This window comes from Tupaia chinensis, unplaced genomic scaffold (genome assembly GCF_000334495.1).
Source record: "Tupaia chinensis unplaced genomic scaffold, TupChi_1.0 Scaffold000612_1, whole genome shotgun sequence".
NCBI classification, from domain to species: Eukaryota; Metazoa; Chordata; class Mammalia; order Scandentia; family Tupaiidae; genus Tupaia; species Tupaia belangeri.
Window position 1 is genome coordinate 4397812 of NW_006160131.1, and position 17540 is coordinate 4415351.

The window sequence follows — 17540 nt, forward strand, 5'->3', positions numbered from 1 at the left end:
CGCTCTTCCCCTCACCTGCACACGGAGGTTACTGTACTTCCGGGGAAAGGCCCACCGAGCAGGCCAAACGCCCTTCACCCGTAATCCTGTCGGTTTATTTCTGACCATACATACCGCACATTTCCGAATCACCTACTGGGTTGTCGCAGAAAGCACGATGCATTTTTCTATCTAAAAATATGTCGGGTCTTTTCCAGTGATGCACTATCTCTCCCCCCGCACACACACCAAGTTCCAGAGACCCACCCGATACTGCGAGGAGGAGCAGCCGCGACCTGGCGGTGTCTGAAGGTCAATGGCAACTCAGAACCAGGCCATCCCACTGCCGTTCCTGCCCGAGGCCTGCAGCAGCGCATGGCGTTCTCAGCGATCCTGACTGGAGGTGGGGCGGGGGTGAGCAGGGCTTTCTGAAACCCAGGGGTTTCCAGGTCTGGGACTGAAGCGTGGTCAGCCCAGGAGGTGGGCACAATAGGCCACCCCTGCTCTACTGAGTCTGTCCACTCACCCCCATCCAGACTGGCGGGGCAGGGATGAGGCCTTGGGACTGCCATGGCCTCAGGGTCTAGCACAGGGCCTGCTCGGAGAAGGGCCAACGGAAGTATTTGCTGATGAACGAAGACGCGGATGGAAACCGAGAAGGCTGACGGAAGAGTTTCTACTACAAATGCCTTCAGATCCCGAAGGCCTCATGAGGGTATTTTAGTCCATGTTTGGGCACCTCTAAGTCTCTCTGACTCCAGACTTCTGAAAGTGACTCAGGCATGGGAGAATAGGAATGTGACCTGGAGAGAATGCCTGGTGGAAGCAGCGAGGAGGGCACGGGGTCTGAGACTCGGAGACGTTCAGGCATTTGTCCAAGGTCACCTGGCCACAGAAGTACACGTGGCAAAATTCAAACCCCGATCTGCAAACCTCAGTGCCCTTGTTCTCGAAAGTTATTAACAGCGCTCAGCACAATCAGCCCGAGTGGCATAAGGCCCCGTCCGCTGCCCCGCTCAGCCATGTGCTTCTCAAGGACAGAGACTGAATCGAAGCCCGTTCAGTGTGGTCCCAGCACTTGGCAGGGGGCCTGGGCCCAGGATCTGGTTCTTAAGTATTTGTTTACTCATTGTAGCCAAGGGTTGGCTTGGTAGGCTCATGCCTTTCTTCTTGTGTAAGCGAGTTCGCTGTCTGCATGCTCGGCTTGGGACGGCAGGACAGACCACGCCCCTGGGAGCCACCTGGCAGGACATCCACATTTTAGAACACATACCCTCGGACCCAGCAATTCCTCTTCTAGCTGAGTTACCTTCTGGAAATACCCGCAGAAGGGTTTAAAGGTGCAGATGAGATATCCGTCACGGCAACAAACTGGGATGGGCATGCCCGCCTCGGGGCTTGGTGACCCACACTGTGGGATATGGAATACTGGATACTGGAATATGACCCAGCTGGAAGGAGGGGTGGGAGCCAGTATGTGCTGCTGGGAAAGGTGTCCCGATGTACCAACGGAAAAGGGAGGACAAGGCCACACGGACGCCTCCCTCGTGTTTAAAGGCACAGCGAAGCCCGGCTATTGTTCTAGAAGGATGCACACCTGACTGTTGAACATACCAGACAAGGACAGACTGTGGAGATACAGGAGAGGTTTGCATCGTCGGTTGGAGGTTGGAAGAGGGCAGGAAGCCTCACTTGAATCCGTCAGACCAGGGATACACCTATTAAGCAAGTCCCTTCACTCTCAGGGGACCTTTTAGCAGCCTTCCCTCGGAAATCAAGACACTATGTTGCACAGTTTGTTGGGTCAGAGACCCCAGTGGAGGGCTGCAGTTCCAGGACAGTGATGGGGAGGAGACTGTCTACAAGGCTAGTATGAGCCCTGTACTAGACAGGCCCTACCTCGCTTAATCCCCAGATCGGGAAACTGAGTGTCAGGGGAGGGTTAGTGACTTGCCCAAGGTCACACAGCTGCTAAATGGGAGGATGCCCCAGAGAGCCTACGTGCCATCGGTCCAGCTACCCCAGGCTTTAAAGAGGCCTCTGCAGCTCCAACAAGTCAAGCTGGAGGGAGGGCTGGGAGGGCACAGCTGAGCGGAGGTGAGGGACCCGCATGCTGACTGCCCATCCTCTACCTTGCTCAGGCAGCAGGGCTGGCACAGTGTGCACACGTGCCTGAGACTGTGAGTGTGTGTGAGAGAAAGAGACAGAGAGAGGGGAGCACCCTTCACAGGGCCGGGCACGCCACCATCCCCGCCCTGCGGGCCTCTGGCCAGTCGGGTATTGGGCACTGGGTGTGTGCCTGGGGCATCTCAGGTAGATCAGGCCAGGGATTCGAACCATGGCTGCCACGTGGGATCCAGCCTCTCTGGAGCAGCACATGACTGCAGTGCCATGGGGCTGGCCTTGGTTTGTTTTCCTTTTCTTTCTTTCTTTCTTTCTTTTTTTTTTTTTTTTAGAGAAATTGTCTTCTATAGGGCACATGTGCTCGCTGGAGAGACAGAGAGAAAGCAAGAAATCACTCCCCGGGGGGATGGCCACGCCACAATCCCTTCTCCACGTTCCTCTCAGGATTTTGGGCATGCACATGCACAAAAGCCTCGCATGAATTCTAAGCCACCAGATCTGGGACTCGAACCATGGTCAACCACATGGGAGTCCAGTGCCTTAACCACTATGCCTCCTACTGGCCCCTGGTTTGTTTTCTAACACACACGTTTACTGTGTAATAATAACAGATGCAAGGGCAGCACCGTGAGTTCCCACACACCCTCACCCTGTCCCCTATGCTAACGTGTCACGTGACCACAGTACATTTGTCAACCGAAGAAATCCACACACAGTGCCAGTCACTAAGCTGCGGGCTTTACTCGGGTTTCCCCCGCATCCCCCCGACAGGAGCCTACTCTGCCTTCGGTCACCTGGCCCTCCATCTCTAAGATGGATCTCAGTCTCTCCTCCATGTTCAGGCCTCGGGTTTCCCCCGCATCCCCCCGACAGGAGCCTACTCTGCCTTCGGTCACCTGGCCCTCCATCTCTAAGATGGATCTCAGTCTCTCCTCCATGTTCAGGCCTCGGGTTTCCCCCGCATCCCCCCGACAGGAGCCCACTCTGCCTTCGGTCACCCGGCCCTCCGTCTCTACGATGGTTCTCAGTCTCTCCTCCATGTTCAGGCCTCGGGTTTCCCCCGCATCCCCCCGACAGGAGCCTACTCTGCCTTCGGTCACCTGGCCCTCCATCTCTAAGATGGATCTCAGTCTCTCCTCCATGTTCAGGCCTCGGGTTTACACCGCATCGCCCAGACACGAGCCGGTCACCCGGCCCTCCGTCTCTACGATGGATCTCAGTCTCTCCTCCATGTTCAGGCCTCGGGTTTCCCCCGCATCCCCACAACAGGAGCCCACTCTGCATTTGGTCACCCGGCCCTCAGTCTCTAAGATGGATCTCAGTCTCTCCTCCATGTTCAGGCCTCGGGTTTCCCCCGCATCCCCCAGACAGGAGCCCACTCTGCCTTCGGTCACCCGGCCCTCCGTCTCTACGATGGATCTCAGTCTCTCCTCCATGTTCAGGCCTCGGGTTTCCCCCGCATCCCCACAACAGGAGCCCACTCTGCATTTGGTCACCCGGCCCTCAGTCTCTAAGATGGATCTCAGTCTCTCCTCCATGTTCAGGCCTCGGGTTTCCCCCGCATCCGCACGACAGGAGCCCACTCTGCCTTCGGTCACCCGGCCCTCCGTCTCTACGATGGATCTGTCTCTCCTCCATGTTCAGGCCTTGCTTTCACAGAGGTGGGCTCAGTACCTACGGGCTGTCCCCGGTCTGGGAGGGCGACGCTTTCTCGTGATGGATTGGGTTGTGTCTATGGGGGTGAGACCCCACAGGGGCCCACACGTTGTATAGGGCACACGACAGCCCATGGCCTGTCACTGGTGACTCCGTCCCTTGGTTAAGGTGCCGGTTTCCCCCCATGGATTTACCATCTTCCCTTCCTATTCTCCATTCTCTGGCAATGAGTCCCTAAGTCCCTAGGCCCAGCCCACGCTCAAAAGGAGGGGAATTAAAGTCCTCCTCCTGGATGGGAGAGTGCAGCCGGACTCTGTATCCACATATCCGCGTCTGCGGACTCAGCCACCTGCGGACTGAAAATATGTTTTTAAAAACACTCAACCAGCAAAAATAACAACAATAAAATATATATATATACACAGTAGGGGCCAGCTCCATAGCCGAGTGGTTACGGGGGATGGATCCCACATGGTCAACCGCCAGATCACGCCTTGCCCCAGATGTCTGAAAAACATGCCGGGAGTGTCTGCTGTGTGCCATGCCCCCGGTCTCAACAGGACAGGGAAAGGGAGTGTGGCCTGACCGTGCCCCACGGGGAGCTGCTCTCTCCCTCTCCCTCTTTCTGGTGAGTGACCACCCCTCTGGCAATTTAAAAAGAGGAGAAAAAATTCAGCATAATGACTATTCGTAACACCTTTGAATGCTGGGATGACCGTACCTACATATTATACCACTCGGAATTCTTCTATAAGGGAAGAATTCTTCTTCACTCCATCTATTTATATCATGTGGACTCCTGGACCTTTTTCCCTTTTTCTTAATTCTTGGGGTTCTAAGCCAATCATGTCATTACTCATTTCTTTGCTTTGGTCTCCAGGCCCTGCGGCCTCCCAGGCCCTCGGCTCACTCTGTCCACCTGCCACGCCCAGTCAGGCACGTCGCCAGGAAGGCCTAGCTCCTCTACTGAGAAATGGCCTTGACTGTATTGTTTTAGCGGAAGTCTTTCTTTAACAAACTGCTTCCCGTTGGACCAGCCAGGTGGCATAGTGGCTAAGGCAGCTAAATCTTACATGGCCAGCAGCACACTTCGTCCAGACCCAGAGGCTCGAAAACGCTCCAGGTGCACGTGCGCGCCCGTCTAAAATCCCGGGAGAACAGAGGAGGAGGAACTGCGGCATGGCCATCTCCCGAGGGGTGAGTTTTCACTTTCCTTCCCTCTCTCTCTGTCTCGCAACTGATGTATCCTACAGCAGATTAAAACAAAAACCAAAAATGTTTCTTTTCTTTATTCAGGATAGGGTGCATGCATAGGTGTGTGTGTGTGAGAGACAGAGAGACAGACAGAGAGAAGACAGCAGGAAGCACCCTCCACATGGTCTGGGCATGCTGTGACCCACTTCCCCGGTCCTCCAGCCCGTCAGACCCCGGGCGCTCGCGCACATGCCTGGGTACCTCCGGCCGACTGGGCCTGCACTTGACTGTGGGGTTCGGCGTGTGTGCAGCACAGAGCCATCCCTTTGTAAATACTTACCGACGTGTAAGTGTGTGTATGTGTGGCCACAACGCAACCTGGGCACCAGAACACAACGTGCAGTGACCCGGTCACAGTGAGTGGACACCCGCCATCGTGGCCACTTGTCATCGCTTGTGTCTTTTGAAATCAAAATCTGGGGGAGACTAATTTTGTTTAGAATTATTTATTTAATTTTATTCAGTATTATTATTATTTTTATTTAATTTGCTATAGGGCACATGCACTCACTAAAGAGAGACAGAGAGAGAGAGAGAAAGTGAGAAAAAGCAAGACTCCAGGTTCAGGACTCAAACCCAAGTCAGCCATGTGAGAGTCCAGCACCTTAACCACCACGACACCTACTGGTCCCTGATTTTATTTTTCTTTTTTAATTATTTAATTTTATTCACCATCATCATCATTATTTTTTGGAGAGGTTTTTGCTATATGGCGCGCGAGATTGCCAGAAAGACAGAGAGAGGCATAGATAAAGAAAGCGACAAATCACCCCCCAGGGGGGATGGCCACACCGCAATCCCTTCTCCTCCATTCTCCTCTCGGGATCTTGGGCATGCACGCACACGCGCCCGGTGTGAGCTTAAGTCACCGGTTCCAGGACTTGAACTGCGGTTGACTACATGGGAGTCCAGTGACATAGCCATTACTCCAACTGCTGGTCCCGATTATTATTTTTTAACTTGACCAGAGAGACAGAGAGGGAGGGAAAATGAGGAAGCAAGACACCAGGTCCAGGACTCGAACTGCAGTTGGTAAGAATCTAGCCCCTTAACCACCACACCACCTGCCAGCCCCTCAAATAGTTTCAATGGCTGAAGAGAAAAGTAAGTCTCCCTCCCACCCTGTAACCCAGATGTCCTCTCCAGGGGCACCTACAGTTGGCCATTTCCTGTACATCCTTCCAGAAACGGACGGTGCCTATGCCTCGCAGGGTTACGGTTGGGGCAGAGGCTAAACAAGAGCGTGTGGGAAGGGCCTGGCAAGCTCAGCATCTCCGCTTCCCCGTCCCGGCCCAGAAGGTCCGCGGGAGGAGCACAGCACAGGCAGCGGGGCGCAGGGTGGGTCCCGGTCAGAGGACGGCTACTCACTGATGGCCCCGGTGTACGTAGGCTGCGTGAGGTCCTTGGGCACCTTCCTGTAGATGTCAAACCTGCGGAGAGAAAGGGAGCCGGGTGAGGTGGCCACCGGGGTGGGCTCAAGGGCGGGCATGGTGCTGGCCGCGCCCACGCAGGGCTTCCCAGACCAGATCTTCGCACTCTTCGGCAGCGCCCCATAGATGGGCCTTGCTGGAGCCCTCTCTGATGGAACCCCACCCCGCCCAGCACAGTGCTGGGGTCCTGAGAATGTGTCCTCGCCACACCTCATCCTAACACGTACTACTCAAGGCCATTACAAACGACCTTGGCCACTCTTACATCCGCTGTCACTTCCCGTGGGTCTCCCCGCATCCGAGCACCATCTCCTCCAGGACGTGAACCTTGCTAGGTAGTGAGCTTGGCCGTGGCTCCAAACGCGACCGTGGGACTGACACATCAGACACGGGTAAACAGCCGTGGACGGAGCCGAACACCTGACGCCACAGGAAACGGGGAAATGCAGTCTTTGTCGAAGCGTATGGCCATACTGCGTGCTTGCTCGGGGCACCCCGGCACCCCCGCTCCCCTTCCCTGCCTCCACCTCCTCCTGTCTCCATCCCTCCTCCTCCCGGATCCTGCTGCCCGTTCTCAACGCGAAGACATGAGGTCAGGGTAAAACGCCTCCCGGAGCCCACAGGCTCGGCGTCGGCCATGACAGCGCTGGCTCCCGTTTCCCACGCTTTTCCTCTCCTGCGGCCGACAGACGCCTTTCTTTCCTGGGGGCCCCACGAGCGCAGGGAAGTCGTGTGGCGGGATGGAATAAGTCGGGCTTTTAGAATCAGGAAAATATGGGCTTAATTCTGGCTCTGCTTTGCTACCGGCTATTTAAGATCTAAATACTCCATCCCACCCCAGGGCCAACGGGTGGCGTGGTGGTTAAAGGGCTGGATTCCCACATGGCTGACCATGGTTTGAGTCTCAGACCCAGTGGCTTGAAAATCATGCCAGATGCATGTGAGTGCATGCCCCAAATCCTGAGAGAATGGAGGAGAAGGGGCTGCGGTGTGGCCGTCCCCCCGGAGGGAGGGGTGAGTCCTCACGTTTCCTCTCTCTGTCTTTCACTGTCTCTCTCCAGCCAGCGTCTGTGCCCTACGACAAAAACCTAAAACAAAAAGGTTAAGGCCCTGGAAACTGACTGCCTCAGTTCAAATCTCAACTGTCCTCCTCCTCACTGTGCGACCTGAGGCAAATGACGTCTCTCTGAGCCTCAGTCTCCTCATCTGTAAAACTGTGGCTACCACCAACCCCCACGCCTGCTGAGCTCAGTCAGGAGTGTCTGTGGGTCCCGAAGCCGAGTGTGTGGGGGAGGCAGCCAGCCACTGGACGTCGCTTCCCTTGACAGGACCGTGAGCGCACACACAGTGGAGTTGCGTCCACACGGCCTGGTCCGTGTGGCATTCCCAGGCTCTGGGGCTGAGCTGACTAGGCGAGGGGCTCTCCCCTTGCCCTCACCCTTGGGTGACAGGTCAGCGTGCGGTTCCTCTTTAGTGATTGGGAAAGCCGGGCGCCCTGCTGAGCCCAGTGCAACGAGGGGGAAAGCTTGCGTCAGGGCTGACGCCGGACGCCGTGTGCTCAGCCTCGGTACACGTGAAATGTGTCATTTGTTTCCTAAGACGTCAGGCAGGAGAGGTCCCTGCCAGGTTCAAAGGCACCACTTTCCCTGCTGCCTGCTCCGCTCCCAGTCTCCTGTGCTCTGGCTGGGCCGGGGCGTGGCGCACCAGGGTCCCCACACTTCCCTCTCCATATCGCCCGATCCCTGCTCTGAGAGCACGAGGCCTTCATGCTGAGAGGGGGGGCGGAGGGACAAGCGTGGCAGGATCAGGACGCCTGGCTCCACGGTGAGCCCACCACTATGTGACCCCTGCCTGTCACCTACTTGGCCCCTGGGCCTCGGTTCCTTTGTTTGTAAAACGGGGAGACAGCAGTGACCACCGCACAGTGATGGCCAGGCGCCCGAGTGCCCGGCACCCAGGAACTGCGCGTGAGCACTGGCTGATGCGATCACAGAACCTCTTACCCCACAATCCACAGGGGACACCTTTCCAGAACCCCGCGGTGCCTGAACCACGGTGAACACACGGTAATACCGAAGCCTCTATATCCTAACCCTACGCACCCCATGTGGTCTCCTGACCGTCCCCCTGAGAGAGCTTAACTTACGAATGGAGCACAGGGAGAGATCAACAAGCAATACACGGAATGTTTATAAGTACTGTCACCAAAGTTATGCGAGTGCGGTCTCTCTCAAAATCTCTTTTTAAGAAATTTGCTGTCGGGCTCATGCACTCACTGGAGAGAGACAGCAAGAGAGAGGAAGAGAGAGGGAAAGCGAGAGAGTACGCCCCCACCCGGGAGATGGGCCACGATCTTCTCTCCATTCACCTCTCAGGATCTGGGGTGCACACACACATGCCCGGCAAGTTTTTCAAGCCGTGGGGCCCAGGATTTGAACTTTAACCACCACACCACCTGCTGATCCAAACATCTGGAGCTGTACCCAGATGTCCCCAAATTCTCAAATGGGAGCATCACTGCAGGGCAGACGAGAGTCGCCTGTCAGTCAGGTGAGGCCTGGGCCCAGCCAGTGACCGCCTCAGCTGAGAAGCCGTGGGAGCCTAGGAGGAATGCACTCGGCCTCTGTCTTAGAAAGGTCACCCCTGGCCAGGGTGGGGGCATGTGGGTTCTCCTAAGGAGACCAGGCAAACAAGTGACAGGCAGCCAGAGGTGTGGGGGGACAAGGGTACAAGGGAACAAGAGGAAGGGTCTCCTCACTCTGCCCAACCTGGTCTTGGGCCTGCAGGAAACCTTCATCTCTTGCTGTAAAGTAAGAATTCCCAGGACCAGCAGATGGCATAATGGTTATGTGGCTGGCCTCCCACCTGACTGACCGCAGTTCAAGTCCTGGACCCAAAGGCTTGAAACTCACACCAATGTGCGTGTGCGTGCGTGCCCAAACTCCCGAGAGGAGAATGGAGGAGAAGGGACTGCAGTGTGGCCAACCCCCTCCCGGGGGGTTGGGGGAGGTCTCAGTTCTTGCTTTCTGTCTGTCTCTATCTCTCCAGTGAGTGCACACGCCCTATAGCGAAAATCTCTCTTTAAAAAATAGTTTCCTTCTAGCTGGAAAGTGAGTAGCCAGCAGGGCCCTGGGCCTCAGGATACGCCAGGAAGCTGAGAAACCCGCTTTCTGGTCCAGGCCTACTGCCAGGGCCCCAGGCAGAAACTGGGCCTCACAGCTTAAAAATACGAATCATCATGAAACTGGGAGTTCAGTGGGAAGTTGGAGGCTGCTCAGGGGGAGGAGGTGGGATGGCCCAGAACAGGACATCAGAGTCCAGCAAGGGTGGGAGGAAAGAGGTGGCGCTGTCATCTAGCGGGGACTGAGCATGTATCCCTAGCGAGGACAAGGGGACGGTGCCTCATTACTGGGGAAGGGGGACGCTAACACGTGGGAACAGCAGGGCTGATGAGAACTCACATACACAGACAACACCCAGAGCAGGGTGCACGCACGCACACACCACAGACACGGATGTTTCCTAGCTCTCCACGGGTCACGTTTAGGAGTCGTGGCAGCCCCGTGGACTGAATGCGGCTAGCACCATTAGCTTCCGTGCATCACGCTCTACTCGGAGGAGTCAGTTCCTCAGGGAAACGGCGAACTCTACGGGTGGGCAAGGAGAACGAATCTGGAGTATCTGAAATCAGGACGGTACTCCCAGAACGAAGCGGCATGTTAAAGGATAAGTAGCCAGCTCAAAGGGTGGCTCCGAGGGGACAGAGAAGGGCTAATGTGAGCACCATAAGAAATAAATAATGACAGCCATAGGTTACAGCCCGTTGTGTAACCTAAGCCATGACTATGTAGATTAAATAAACAAGCGGACCGATCAAAAGTTTGATGGGGGGGTGGCAGGTGGCGGAGCAGTTCCATCACTGGACTCATACATGGTCGACAACGACTCAAGACCCCAACCCAGTGGCTTGAAAATCACACCCGGCGCATGTGCATGCGTGCCCAAGATCCCAGGAACAGAATGGAGGAGAAGGGATTGCAGCATACCATCCCTCCTGGAGGGAGATTTCTCACTTTCCCTCTCACTGTCTCTGTCTCTTTCTCTCTCTCTGGTAAGCGCATGTACTCTAAGGCAAAATCCTCTAAAAAAATGTGATGAGGAACAAGCTACTTACGTACCCTCAAAGTACCTCCCCATAAAATACCTACTAATTACAAAGGCAAAAAGAGTAACTTTCTATTGGAGAAATTTAAGACGGTGCAGACACCACCTTAACCAAGGGGGGAAGTGGACATTACCGGGAGCAAGCCGTGTGAGTACCACGTGCTTCTGGATATGCTGCGCTGAGGAGGCCGTGCCGTCACTTCTGTGGGGCTCTGGCCTCAAACGTACGACCCTAGTCTAAGCATGAGAAAACACGAAGCAAGAGCAAACTGAGAGCCACTCTATGACATAACTGGCCAGCCGTGGCCAAACGTGCTACGGTCAGAGAGGATGGGAAAGATTGAGGGGCTGCCCCAGATGGGAGGAGACTAAAGAAACATGACAGGTAAGTCCGGTAAGACCCTGGGTCAGGAAAAGGACACGTGAGACTTGAGTGAGCTCTGCAGACTGGCCCGGAGTATCGCAGAACGCCACTTCCCCAGTTTTGATCATCGCATGACAGTTATGTAAGATGTGAACGTTTGGGGAAGCATGGGTAAAAGGCAAACGGGAACTCTTGTACCATTTTTGCAACTTTGGGAGGGCAAGTCTGAATGATCTCAAGATTAAAAGTTAAGAAAATTTGAAGATTTAATGGAAATTCAAAAAAAATTTAAGGGGAAGATGTCACTTAAAAATCCCGCTGATCTGTCTCCTTCAAACATGCCTGGTCTCCATAGGCATTTGACCTTACACGCTGGCTGAACTTTGCTGGGTGCTGGGTGTCGGGCCAAGAAGTCTTGGGTGGGGACGAAGATGGGGCCGGGGAGACTGGGTGAACGGTTCTCTGAGGGAAACTAAGAACTTGAACCAGCCTGTGAGAGGCGACCAAAGGAGATGGGTGCTCTGGGAAGAGCACATGAAAGCCAGCTGCGGCCACTGCCAGCCCCCGCCGTGCACTCGGACACGTCTGCCTGCCTCTCATCCTCACCCTGGCCAATACGACATCCTATTTTTCCAGAGAGAAACGGAAGCTCAGATGTTAGCACCTTGCTCAGTCACCATGCCAGGGAGCAGCCGAGCTGGGTTTCAAACCCAAGTCTGAGGCCACGGGCCACGGTCTTCCACTGCCCTGTCCTCATGGGGATCAGCATAGGGCTCACTTATTGGCAAAGTAGATGAAGGTTTGCTGGTTCGGCTCCTCTGCCTTCCCGAGGATGCTGCCCCAGAGCAAGTGGGGATCTCCTGGGAGACAGGGACCAGCTCAAAATGCCACTCATTCAACAGACATTGACCGAGAACCTCTGTGCTGGGCCGAGTTCCAGGTGGGGGGAACGGAAGGGGTGGGCACAGACGCGGCCTGTCCCGAGGAAGCTGCCAGTCTAGTGGAGGCTCTGGCTCCTTGGGAAGAGCCATGTAGACACAATATCCTGATTCCCACACCACAGACCCATGCCGGGGCAGAGCGGTGGGAAAAGGTGTTGCTGAAAAAGACCCTGATTTCAGAGCTGACCACAAGCCGGGTGAGTCAGCCATGCATGTCAGTCCCTGAGAAAATGGGTCACTGGGAATGTGAGGACGCAGCATAGTGACAGACCAGGAAGTAAGCCGCCCTCCCTGGCTCATGTCAGTCAGCCCTCGTTGGCTGAGGGTGAGGTGAGTCTGGTGCCCACTGCCCTGCCCCCTGCAGGACAATGTGAGGGAACAGGGGCAAGAAAATGAGGAAGGGCCGCCTCGTCGAACCTACTGTGCGCTCAGGTCACACTGGGCTCTTGACTAGCGTGTTCTCACTCAGTTCCCGGCCCACTTTTGAGTTAGGACTGTCCCCCGTCACTGAGGTTGTCAGGGGGTGACTCACTGCGAAGGGCCACAGCGGGGGCTGAATCTAGGCCCAGTTACGTTCCTGCCGTTTGTCTCAACAGTGTGGGGAGAACAGGCCCGACTAGGTGGACGAGACTTTGTAGAAGGAAGACGGCTTAGCCTCTCGCAGAGGCCACCAAGGGTGGGCTCTTTATGGCGATCAAGCAGACAAAGACCCCTCTGTCCTTCCACCACCCCGAGCTCCACAGGCACGGACCCTGGGCCCTGTCTCTCTGCCCAGTCTGGATCACTACGTCCAACCCACTCACTTCACAGAAGAGAAAACGGAAGCCTCAGGAAGAAGAGCGACTTGCCCAGTTTGACATAAAATAAAACTCAAAGTATTTATTTATTTTTAGTTTTTTGCCATAGAATGCACGCACTTGCCAGAGAGAAAGAGAGACAGAGAGAGAGGATAAGTGAGAAATCCGCCCCCCTCCCAGGGGAAATGGCCACACCACAATCCCTTCTCCTCCATTCTCTTCTCGGGATTTGGGGCATGCACACATGTGTGGATTTTCAAGATGCTGAGCCTGGGACATAAACCATGGTCAGCCATGTGGAAGTCCAGCACCTTAACCACCACACCAACTGCTGCCCCCAAGCTCAGAGTATTTAAAACAGAAACAGAAACAAGCAAACGACATGCTTGGGAATCCTTGGCAGCTCTCATGCCTTGAAAAGGTGCACGCCAGCGGTTCTCAGCCAGGGGTTCTCAACCAGGAGCACTCTTGCCCCCCGGGGGACACACGGCAACTTGCATACCTCTTAACGTCTGTCTGTTTATTACTTCCACAAGCAAGAGAGACAGAAATGGAGGGACAGCGCCTCAGCAGTCCTGACGCCACGGTCTACTCCCAGCTCCAGTCTTGGATCATGGACACACGTGGGCCAAGAGGACTCAGGGAGGTCTCTGGATGCGAACCCAGAACCATCCCACTGGGCCAGCCTCTCAGAGCATTGCATTTTACTGCTCTGCCACCGCAGGCCTCAGCAATATCTTCCTGGTTAGCACGAGTGGAGGTGGGGGTACCCCACTGGCACCCAGTTGGTGGAGGCCAGGGGTGCAGCCACAGACTCAAGGGTGCAAGATGGCCCCGACAAAGTGCTTGGCCCAAATGCTCCGGGCTGCAGCAGGGCCCTGCCTGTGTGGGGTCAAATCTGACAAGTGTCACCCGCCTCCCAGCTCCAGCAGCCCCACGGCTGCCCCATCACCTCCACACGTGACTTCTTCCATCCCAGAATATCCTCTCGAGCCACAAAGTCCTTCCCGCTGATGCTGCGTTCTCCCTAAGAGGGCTCAGGGTGCATGCACCCCTGCTGGGTGAAGTTCTGGCCACAGCCTGGATGGCCCCAGGGAGACTAGAAATTTGGGGCTAAGCTACTTTTATTTCTTCCTTTTTTTAATTAAAAAAAGAAAAATATTTATTTATTTGATTTGTTATTATTATTATTTTTTTTAATTTGGCGAGAGAGAAAGGGAACGTGAAAAAGCAAGCCACCAAGTCCGGGGCTTGAACTGTGGTCAGCCATGTAGGAGTCCAGCGCCCTAGCCACCACACCACCTGCTGGCTCCTCCCTTTTTGCTTTGTGCTTGAGAAAGCAGAACTCTCAGGAAAAACTGAGCAGAAGAACCCACAGGGAAAAGATAAAGCCCATCTGGATTTCGTGACTTCCTATAACACAGCTAGTTAAGTACCGGTAAGTACAGTGTCACTATTTTCATCACAAAGGTGCCAAGTCCACGTCTCTAGCCCCTCAGGACTTGGGATAAGAGTTCTGTAAGAATGTGTCCGGGTTATTGGAAGTCAACGAGACTCAAGGATTTGCCTAATGGAACGCCACCAGAGCCTGTGGAGTTCGGCGCAGCTAAACAACCTAACCCAAAATAAACATGACAGGGAACTGCTGCTGGAAACATGGGCTAGTGGACCGCGCCTCTAACTCCCTCTCACAGTGGGCCTCCCTGTGCGGCTCCCCATGCTGCCAGGGCCCCATCCTGCCCCGCTCTGCAGACGGTTCCCAGTGCTGTGGCTTTCATTCATGGTGGCGACCAGGCGAGCACATGTAATGTCACTGTTTCCAAGGCTTAATGAAATTAGGCGCCATTTAGGAGCAAGTCATTGGAAGGAGTGGGTCATTTGTCCCCAAAATAGCCATAGCGACTTTTAGCTGGGGCTCTGGCCTGGGCAGCCCCGCCCAGCAGCTGCCCTGCCTGGGCCCAGCAGGGTGAGAAACCCGCTCATCACTCGCTCACTCCCTCTCCTGCTGGGAACTGCGAGACTAATGAAATGCTAATGGAAGCGTGCGTGTGTGCACGTATGTGTGCATGTCTGTGTCGGGGGCAGGGAGAGTGAGCCTCAGACTCCTCACCACCCCTCTGAACCCGACCTTGGCATCCACACTGCACATAAAGCTACAGCACTGTCCCATCAGGATGGAGCTGAGGGATGCTGTGATAACGCTAGTCATAGGGCCCCGCCCTGAGGCTTGCAGAGTACCTGCTGGTTACACTCTGCACTCATGGTCCCGTCCCACCTCGTGGGGCACATAATATTCTTCCACTTTACTTGTCCAAGAGGCAGGGCTAGGACTTGAACTCATTCATATACTCTGGTTCCAAGACCTCTGCCTCTATCCACAGTGCCCCATGACTACCTGGAAGAGGGAGCGAGGCTGGGAGGCGGCCTGGGTTTCCGGGTTGGGTGATGAACCTCCACACAGCGGTGTCACGGTGCTGTCGCACACATACGGTGTTCTCCCTCCTGCCCTTCCGCCGCAGCTCCCGCCCAATGCCAGACCCACGTGGAGGTCCTCATCCCCAGCATGGCCCCCAGAGCCATCGACTTCCACTTCCACTCCAATCACCTCCACATGTGATTTCTTCCATCCCAGAATACCCTCTCTGACCACAAAGCTCCGGCCTTTCCCCTTCCCCTTCTTCCCGCAAAGACCAAGTCTGGCCAAAGAGGAAGAGAAGGAAGTCGGACTGCTAGGCTTCCAGAAAGCCAGAAAGACCACAGTCCCCATACGGGGTGGCCCCTCCAGCTCCCTGGGATCTGTGTACATAGGCCAGCCCAGCCCTGAGACGGCTGCGGGGTTTTCCGCTCCTGCTGGGCTGGGACGAATCTCTCGGACTGGATTTATCTCTGAACCTCCTGTGAATCCTGCAGGCCCTGGCCCATAAGTGGCACTCAGTGAATTCCAGGTGAAAATATTTAATGACGCCTGTGCCAGGCTACCTGCTGCAGCACCAGCCGCGACAGCGAAGGACTGGAGGGGACAGGGGAGGGGACGCAGCTGTGAAGGAGAACATGGGGGGATCTCCGGGACACAGTCAGAGGGAAAGGGCAGAGGGCAGACCTGCGTTCTGTTACGTTGCACGTGCACACTGGGGTGGAGGGGGAGCAGTGATGAAATGAACTTACAGTCTCGGTCGTACCTTCCGAAGGAACTATAGAAGGTGAAACCAAAAGCTTGTACACATGGTTACTTCCATTCTTAGGCAATGAATAAAAGTTAAATATTTAGGCGCAAATTTAACAAACGAAACGGAAAACTCATATACTGAAAACGAGCCAGGATTGCTGAAATTAAAGAAGACGTAAATCAATGGAGGAATACCTTGTCTTAACAGGTCAGAAGACTCAGCATCCTCAGCACCGTCAAGGCGGCATTTCTCCCCAGATCCATCCAGAGGTTCAACTCAATTCCAACCAAAATCTCAGCAGGCTTTTTTTTTTTTTTTGGTAGAAATTGACCAGCTAGTTCTCAGATTCATACGGAAATGCAAAGGATTTAAAATAGCCAAACCAACTAGGGAAAAAAATGTTGGGTCCGACTTCAAGACTTACTCAAACCTTCTAGAGGAAAACAGAGAATTTTTGTGATCTTTGGGTAGGCAAAGATTTTTTTTTTTTTAGATGAGACACTGAAAAGTTTTTCTTTTCATGAAAGAAAAATCTGCTAAATTATGCTCTATCAAAATGAAAAACTTCTCTTTGAAAGGCACCGGTAAAAGAATGAAGAGCAGAGCCAGTCAGCTGGCATGCTGGGTGGGGCAGCTGGATCCCACACGGCTGACTGCACAGTTCAAGTCCCAGGCCCTGTGGCATGAAAAACATCCCCAGGCACTTGTGTGTGTGTGCCCAAAATTCTGAGAGGAGAACGAAGGGATTACAGTGTGGTCATCCCCCCGGAAATGCTTTCTCATTTTCTCTCTCTCTCGTGAGCACAAGTACCTTATAGCAAACAAAAAACAAAAACTCAATAATAAGAAAACAAACAAGCCACTAAAAAAAGGTAAAAATCTAAACTGATATTTCACTACAGATTTACTGATGGCAAAAAAAAAAAAAAAAATCACATGAAAAGACACTAACATCAAAGTCATTGGAGAAATGCAAATTAAAACCACAAGTAGGGACTAGCAAATGGCGTAATAGTTACATTGCTGGATGGCCACGCAGCCGACCACAGTTCAAGTCCCAGACCCAGCAGCTTAAAACTCAGGCCAGGTATGTGTGCGTGTATGCCCAAGATTCCAAGAGGAGAATGGAGAAGGGACTGTGGTATGGTCATCCCCTCTGGGGGGTGATTTCTAGCTTTCTGTCTCTGTCTTTCCATTGAGTGTACACGCCCTATAGCAATAATCTCTCTCAAAAAAAAAAAAAGAGAAAAGAAAACCACAAGGAGTCACAACTCTACACCTATTACAATGGCTGAAAGTATAATAAAGACCAATCACACCAAGTGCTGGGAGGAGCAACTGGAACTCTCACACACTGCTGGTGGGAACGTAAGGTAGTTTAGCCACTTGGAAAACAGCCTGGTCATTACGTAAAAGGTTAAACGTACACATACCATATGAGCCCACCACTCCATGCTAGGGTCTGCCCAGGAGAAGTTAAAACGATGCCCATACCAAGACATATTTATGAATATTCATTATTTGTAATAGCCACAAGATAGAAACAAGCCAATGGCCATCAGCGGGCAAATAGGTAGACAAGGTACAGCTTACTTGTACTTTGAACTATGACTCAGCAATAAAATACAAGCGGCAACAGAGATGAGTCTCAAAATAATCCTGCT

General features: G+C 54.0%; 1 protein-coding gene across 5 annotated transcripts in view; it reads right to left on the reverse strand.

Annotated features, from left to right (window-relative positions):
• ERGIC1 (endoplasmic reticulum-golgi intermediate compartment 1) overlaps positions 1-17540 on the reverse strand; it is a 102355-nt gene that overhangs the window by 49177 nt on the left and 35638 nt on the right. For 3 of the 5 annotated variants that reach the window (XM_006158906.2, XM_014591742.1, XM_006158907.2), the window contains exon 2: positions 6382-6443. In XM_006158906.2, coding sequence (XP_006158968.1) covers positions 6382-6443 — 62 coding nt within the window. Of the gene's footprint in view, positions 1-6381; positions 6444-6708; positions 6797-17309; positions 17384-17540 lie in introns of those variants that run through there. The other 2 variants (XM_014591741.1, XM_014591743.2) reach the window with 2 other exon arrangements.